Raw genomic sequence first — 8,156 nt, 5'->3', positions numbered from 1 at the left:
TTGTATCCACAAAGATACCTAATACAGGGCCTGAGATTTTCTTTCTCTGTTAGACGGAGAGAGAGGTCACATGACAATTTAGGTGACCAGGAAGAGACTGCATATGACACACCAGAGGACGTCCTGGGAATTCTGGCAGTGAAGGGGAGCCATGAGATTCTAGCATTCAAGTTCATGGAGAAGGAGAAACAAAAATACCTGCATCTACGCCTCAAAGGCTAGTATAAAAGTAAGAAAGAGTTGGCTTAATAAATTTTCATCTGTCTTTAGCTGTTTTGTTAAAAATAACATGCCTAAAAGTCTGCAGATGTGAGCTAAAATGTCCTTGAGAAGAGGCATGTTCATATAGGTCTCTCAAGCATTTCTAACACTGACAAAGCCTCCTTAAATCTTCCAGGAGACAAAACAGTCTCCTAGAGGGAAAAATGTCTCTAATAGAGCTTTAGCTATGACTTGCTCTTATTCTATTTTTTTCTTATGTATTTAAAATCATTTCAGAAATAAAGAACATACCAAAAGGTAAGTTCTTTTTTGTCAAATAATTTGACAGTGAACTGAACTTGGCTTAACAACTAGCATAAAGTTGTCAATCTGTCCTGTGTTAGCAAAAATGAAAATTTGAATAAAAGCAAGAAAATGAAACTAAAGAGAAATACTATCGAGAGGAAAAACAAAGAAAAAATTCGAATGTACTTTGAAAAATCTGATTTTTTCCTGCAATCAAAAAGAAGTGTATTTATGTTAAAATCAGGATGTTTGACTTTCCATTGATCTCTCAAAATACTTTCCAGATATTGTTGACAGTGCTCAGAACTGTGTAAAAGCTAACATCCAATACCATTTTAAGGAAAAAAGTTCAAATGTAGGACTTATTTCTAAGAAACCCTTCTCGAAGGTCAAGGCATTGGCAATTCTAATTTTAAAAGAAAAGAATTTTAAACATCATTGGGAATTTAAGTGACAATGGTTTTCAAGAGCTATAAATCACATCTCTTTTAAAACAGAAAACATTTTCACTTCTGAAGGGCTTGTACCTGACAACTCCAATTAATGATATTTCCCCACCCCACCCTCAAATCACTATACTAAATGCATTATTTCACCTTAGAATAGGAAAATTTAAAAATGTAATTAAAAAGTTATACTCTCTATATATTAATACATTTTAATGGTCATGTTTGATAGCAAAATTACAAAATTAAAACCAAATTCTACATTCAAGGGACAAATGTCTTCATTGTTTTATTTAAGAGTCTATTCCATTCTTTGTTGCTTTCTATCTCCATATTTTAAAATCATGATCAAAGGTCAGGAGTCAATCCATTTACCTGAAATAAACAACTGGTAGATACTAGTTCTGCATTTATGTCCTTTAACAACTCAGTACTCAAAAGTCTAGGGGGATTGGTAAGTACATAATTCAGGGACATTTTTGAATTCCAAAGTAACTGACACCCATGTCCCTAAAATCTCACAGACATCATTCATAGGCTTATTCACGTGTACTGAAGCATGTCCAGCATGCAGGCAAACTTCTTTTATTTGTTCAAACTGAGGTAAAAGAGACAAAAAATACATAATATTAACAGAAGTGATACAATCTCTTATTACTTTATTTTTCAATTTAGAAGGAATTCAAGTCTGGGTACTATTTGATATTTTTTTTCAGATACCAAGCAATACCGACAGGATTCATAAATATGCTTTTCTGACAGGAAAGTCTGCTAACATTTACAAAATACCAACTTTTCTTTCAAGCCTAAGATGGCTAAGATTTAGTAGTTATGATTTAGTTTTTTCAGTACAAATACATATCTAAATCTTGATTTTCGGGGGGCCAACATTTTAAATAGTCATATTTTACTCCACTTTCAGGTTTTAAATCAAAACATACCAACAACAAAAGAAAATTAGTGAAAATTACCCAACTGGCAGGAAGTCCCATATTTCAATGTTATTTTTAACCCAATAATTATAACCTACTGCCAGTAATTATTTATATGTATCTACTTGTTTTTATTAAATAAGCACTGGTCGGTTATTTAAAAGAATTTTTCAAGAATGGTACTTGGCACTGGGTTACCTTAATGCTTCTGGTATAAACAGAAGCACTTAGAAAAAATACCAGCTCTTAAGCACTTTTTGTCTGAAATTTGAATTTCCAAAAGCATTTTTTCAATGTTACTTTTCCACTGATAGATTCTAGGGAGTCTAATCCCAGCTGACATGGTTAATTTTAAAAAACAAATAAAAAATCCCCAAACCACATAATAACGGGACACTACACCTGCTTTTCACATCAGATAGAAACAGTTCCAGGCAGACCAAAAGTAGAAGAAAACCCGCCAAATCAAAGTATTGTAAATAAAGTTCATCTCCCGTACCCTAGAGCAGAAAAGCTCAAAAATCAAAAAATGAATATCAAAAGACTGCCCCTGTTCTCCACACAAAAACCCACCCGAACAGTTTAGTTCTGAGCCTACCATTTCCCTAAAATGTTAATACCGGAAGCTTCAAGGTACTTAAAGCGGCAGCAGTAACTGTAGAAAGCACCACACTACAGAGGAAACTCCACAGAGGGTTCAGCAGCCGCCCACCCAGTCCTGACCACCCCCTCCCCAGTAATATGTAAAAGCTCCTGTTAAAGTTTTTTTCTTATGCTAATAAAGGCATACCACCTAGTGTGCTAAAGACTAAAACTAGCAGCATTAGAGCAGTAAAGTGAAAATAGGAAGCCTACAGGAATGATCTAAATGCCTACCGAAGAAACAAAGCAGCAGAGAGGACCCTTGCCCTCTCCTGTGTTCGCAGGGAAGTGGCAGAATTAAACAGTCAGAGTCACCCACACTAACCCAAATTTAACACAGCTTCCGCAAGACACCAGAATAAAACCTGACCTTTCCAGTCAGAGGGCACAGACAGACAGGCCTCTTCCAGGTCCTGGAGCTGAATGAGTTCAAAGACTGGCAGTAATGGAAAAAAAGAAAGCACATTAGGGCGTGATGGGAACCAGCTTCACAGTTTATCGAACCGTCACCCCGAGTTTCTCCAACACACGAACACCCTTTTCTTGGTATTCCTGTCGGGTCATCCAGAAGTTGTCTTTGTCCTTCATGATGTCTGCTAGAACTGCACCTCCTAGGAACACCATGTGCTTCCTGCGGGGCGGGTCTTCAATGCGGATCTTGAATTTCTAACGAAAGAGGAGAAAGAAAAATGTCACACGTGCATGGCGTTTTCTATCTTATGAAAATGACTTTTTCTTAAATTCTCATAAAGGTCCTATGATGTATACATGTGAAGGAGAGACCCAACTCACAGTCAGGAGATCGCAAATCCATCCCAGTGTGTTTAGAACATTCCCTGCTTACACCTGTGGCCCCATCGTTAACTGCACCCCTCATCACTCTCAAAACCATCCTGATATGAACAATGAATTCCACGGTCACCCTACCAAAAGCCCAAGTACCGGAGCGCTGACTGTGACAGGTGTCTCACTGACCGGCAAATCATCCAGCCAGCTATCAAGTGAAGAGTTGGGATAAGAGGACTTGTACTTTCTTCAAGGTCTCATGCCCTTATGATTGTAGTCCCAGGCAACAAAGAAAGATTTAAGTTCTTATAAGCAAAGCTCACTTTCTATTGTCTCAAATTCAAACGAATGTTTGAATAAACAAGGCCAAATATGGTCAAGATAAATTATGAGGATGTTGGAAAAAATGAACACAGTAAACAAAATTAAAGACAAGCAGGAAAAGCTTTGCACTCTGTAGCCACTCTCAGCTGTCTAACAAGGAGAGACCTCCTTCTGTACGGTAAGTCAACACATGAAAGAGAAACCTTAAAATGAAGTAGCAGTTTTATTTACAAAGTCACAAATCGTGCAAAAAAACTCGAAATAACTATGTCATCTTAACTGTCTTTATGTCACATACATGAACTGTAGGATCTGTCATAATATATGACATAGAAAAACACCTGTTTACTGATTAATTCTGAGGCTAACCTATTGTTCTAACTGCTCTAGTTACTTTTTTACTCCTAGGCAGGGGCCAGCAAACTTCTTCTACAGGGATCAGAGGGAAAATACTCGAAGCTCTGCGGGGTCTACTGTGGCAACAGCTAAAGGCAGCCAGAGACTGTGTGACAACAGGTGGCACATTAGGCGACAAGAGTCCGCTTGGCCACGTTCCCAAAAGCTTCATTTATCAAACAGCCAGGTCTGGCCTGGGGCTGTGTTCTGGCCACCCTGCTCCTGGGGAAACCTGGCTAGCCTTTGAGGACACCGCTGCCCCTGCAGCTTTTGCAACGGGCTGCTGTTTCTCACTACTGCCATTCCAGAGACCCTCAGAAACTCGCCCTTCTGGGCCATTCCAGCCACCACTCTCTGGGTCCATGGTGTCTACAGAGCCCCACGAGGAGCAATTCTCCTCAGACCTGCTCGGTGGCGCGTGTGCGTACTCTCTCCACCACATCCTGACACCATCCTCAGTGACCCTGCCCTTCTCTGCCTTGCTTGGTAGAATCCCATTTCAGCTGATCAACTCTTTCTTCTGCCCCTGCCCCCAAGCAACTGAGTGCAGGATGAGAAAAAGTCAACATCCACCTTAAGCTTTACCTCAGCTGAGCCCCTCAGAGATGCTCAGCAACCCCGCGACATTTCTCTTCTCTCTTCCACTCTCTAAGACACCACTTCACACCTCCTCATTTATTTCACAAACATCTACCAGCTTCCTCCCTCCTCTGAGAGCCTCCTAACCCATACTGCAACGGTCACATTTCTTCCTCCCTTTCCTCAAGCATGTACTCACCTCATCAGACTTAATGATCCTTTAAACAAATCAGATACTACTTTCTCTGCTCAAGATCCTCCCAAGACTTTCTATCTCAATAGAAGGAAAGCCAAAATCTTTACCATGGCTGAACAAGACTTGCGTCCTGACTACCTTCCTCTTTTTGGGGTCTACCATGTGGCATGTGGGGTTAGTTCCCCACCAGGGGTCGAACCCATACCCCCTGCAGTGCAAGTGTGAAGTCTTAACTACTGGATCGCCAGGGAAGTCCCCTGACTGCCTTTCTGCACTCACCTCCCAGTCCCCTCCCTTGCTTACTCTGTCCAGCCATTCCTACACACTCCCCATAACTCAGGACTGTTACTACTGCCTGGAAGATTCTTCCCCCCAGAGAGTCAGGCTCCTCATTCCCTTCAGCCTTTGTTCAAAAGTTATCTCATTGGGCCCCTTCTCTGACACACCATCTCCCCAAATCACTACCACTTTCAAGCCCCTAACCTGACTTTTCCTCATAGTGCTTATTACTAACCAAAGTATTATTTACAGACTAAAAGCAGAGATTTTTAGTTTTGTTCACCACTGTTTTGCCTAGACAAGTGTTTGGCACATAGAAGGAGTTCAAGAAGTATTTGCTAAATAATCACCTAAGACTGACTTTAAATTATATGTATAACTCAATAAAACCACACAGATGAGTCAAGTACTTCGACAACATGCCTCCTTTAAGTCTTTTAATCTGTTTAATGTATGAGTCCATACAGAATTTAATTTCAATAATTTGAGTCAAAAATGAAAGATGTAATATAGTGTGTCTCCAAATATAAAGCCCTCTGTATGATGTAATCTCATTATCTAAAACAACTGATCAAAGTTGGCAAGATGAACTGCAGAGATTTTTTTTTAAAACAAAATTAAAATGTTTTATTTTATGCTGCTTTTCTTTTTTTAAATTTACATTTACTTATTTTAATTGGAGGCTAATTACTTTACAATATTGTAGTAGTTTTGCCTTACGTTGACATGAATCTACCACGGGTGTACATATGAACCTCAGAGATTAACTTAGACGACTCCTAGTTGAGCACGTAGTATGTACAGATAGTGTACTTCACACAGTCCAGGGTTTGTAGAGAAAAATCAATGTCAAATAACCATCAACTGTTACACCCTGGTTTAAAAATTTTTTTCCATTCTATGTATCAACAACTCATTTAAAGTCTGCTTTAAGAGCTATGATTGTTGACATGGATGCAAAAGAACTGGAGACTATCTCATTGGGGAGATAAAAGACATGCAAAAAACAGCCAGAAAATAATTTTATATCAGAAATATGAAACAGTCCAAGAGTAGCACCGAATGTTGATGACATATTAAAAAAAACCCAACAGCCTTTCTCCACAGTACAGCAGGTTCTTCCCACCCAGATACAGGCACCCTGGTTCCAGGCATTTGTTACAGATGAACCAAAACATGTGTCCCTGGACCCACTGCCTCAGTTCACTGAGTAGAAAGGTGAGCTGGCACTAGGACTGCTGAGACAAAGCTCATCTTGAACCACGTACTTCTTCCTACTTTTCAAGGCTGCACTGGACTGCAGTAGACATTTGTTTACGAAGACTTCTTGCTCCCTCTGGTGGTTGTCAAGATTCACAAGCTATTTTACAGGGTTTTAACAGTATGCTAACAGTTGGAGTACTGACTGATACTTACAGAAAGTTTTTCCACATCACCCTTCAATACTCGTTCTAAGTAAAGCTGTTTAAGCTCTCGTTCCAACCGGGATGGCAGACCGGGGTACATAGTAGACCCTCCAGAAAGCACAATGTGCTTATAGAACTCAGATCTAGGAAGACACAACAGGTATTCATTAGGGGTTTCAGATTAGGAAAACATTATCTCAAGAGTTGCTTTTATTTACATAAGCCTCAGGTGGTTGCTGGGAGAATTAAATAAAATCCAACATGTAAACTGCAGGGCTGAATGCTTGCTATTACTACTATAAACAGATAACAAACTATATATAAAACATTTATATCATTCTGATGACAATACTCCTAAAGTACATAACACATTTTCTTGCAAATATAATTAAGTCTTTCAATAACAACTAGTTCACATAACAAAGGAGCGGTATTTGGGCTGTGCTGTAATAGTGCTTCCATGGAGCCACTTAGAGGTGGCTGTCTACTATAATAAACTATATTCCACCATGACTCCACTTCTAGCTTTTGAATTCTTCCATTTGCCTTTTGTAGTTTTCCCTTTTGTTCCTCTGCTTTGATGCCGCCGGCTATTATTTTTGGTTAGACTGATGTGCTTGCTTCTAATAGCAGTCCTGTCTTTCTTCCTTAAATATGCTGTTGGTCATGATACCAGATAATCAAATCTAAAATAAGTGCATATGGAGTAAAAGTATTAACAGCACAATCTAAGTGAGGGTCAGAGGAGCTTTTTTAGTAAAACTCAGAAGCTAAGTTGTATCCATTTTGGCTTCATTCAAACTCACTTCTAGGTTTTACTTCCTTTCAGGTTCTCAAGCGCTCAGGCTATTGTAATTCTAGCTTCTAGAAGTTTTGTATTGTATTTAATTGCAGATGCACGCATGAATGTAACATAAACTAAACAGCTGAAGTCTAGCTACATGTGGTGTATGCCCATGAGCATTTACATGTACGCTTTCAATACACTGAACATGCAGAACAAAATCTGAGTGCTCCAACTTTCCAACGCTAGCAATGTGGAAAGGGTACTGAACCTGACTCCAGTGCTTTAGCATCACCAAACTTTAATCACCACCAACAGGTATGCACTTTTAAATACAATCTTGCTATTAATGATCATTACATCAAGGGACAAAAGCATCTACCCAATCCCCACTATGAGAACTTATCATAATTATGAAGTCTAGATTAGACTTCTGATCATCTTCCATTAGATTTATAGCTTGTTCTAAGCCAATTGCTATTTTTACTAGTTACCATTATTGTCCTGTTCCCCAGCCTCCCACAAAAATTAGGCGGTTATTTCATTAGGGTTAAATAAAGAAGTAAGTAAACACTTGCTTAGTAAAATGTTTCTGAGTGAATTTCTCAACTTGGGTGAAGAGGAGAGCTTTCTGTGACTCAAACTCAAGCTGCAATAAAAGATTATAAATCTTCTTATACAACTAAATAAAACCAAAATTTTGTGTGGCCAGAAACACCAGAAGAGACAAATGAAAAATTACAAAGTATCTGCAAATGGATCACAGAGCTCAAATAAAATGAATTTCTTTAAAAATTGAGAGAAAAAAAAAAATTACAAAAATTTTACAGATAACAGGTAAAAGCTACAACCCAATAATTCACCAAGAAAAGATATAAA

At 38.7% G+C, this 8,156-nt stretch overlaps 1 protein-coding gene across 1 annotated transcript in view; it reads right to left on the bottom strand.

The window, feature by feature from the left end:
- ACTR2 (ARP2 actin related protein 2 homolog) overlaps positions 1,496 to 8,156 on the bottom strand; it is a 38,783-nt gene continuing 32,122 nt past the window's right edge. Inside the window, exons 8-9 of the mRNA XM_018055429.1 lie at positions 6,504 to 6,636; positions 1,496 to 3,193 (exon numbers count right to left, since the gene is read on the bottom strand). Of these exons, the coding sequence (XP_017910918.1) occupies positions 3,023 to 3,193; positions 6,504 to 6,636 (304 nt within the window). The 3' untranslated portion in view covers positions 1,496 to 3,022. The remainder of the gene's footprint in view (positions 3,194 to 6,503; positions 6,637 to 8,156) is intronic.

This window comes from Capra hircus, chromosome 11, assembly GCF_001704415.2.
Source record: "Capra hircus breed San Clemente chromosome 11, ASM170441v1, whole genome shotgun sequence".
Classification (NCBI taxonomy): Eukaryota; Metazoa; Chordata; class Mammalia; order Artiodactyla; family Bovidae; genus Capra; species Capra hircus.
The sequence above is the reverse complement of the archived record's forward strand: the minus strand, read 5'-3'. Positions and strand labels throughout refer to the sequence as shown.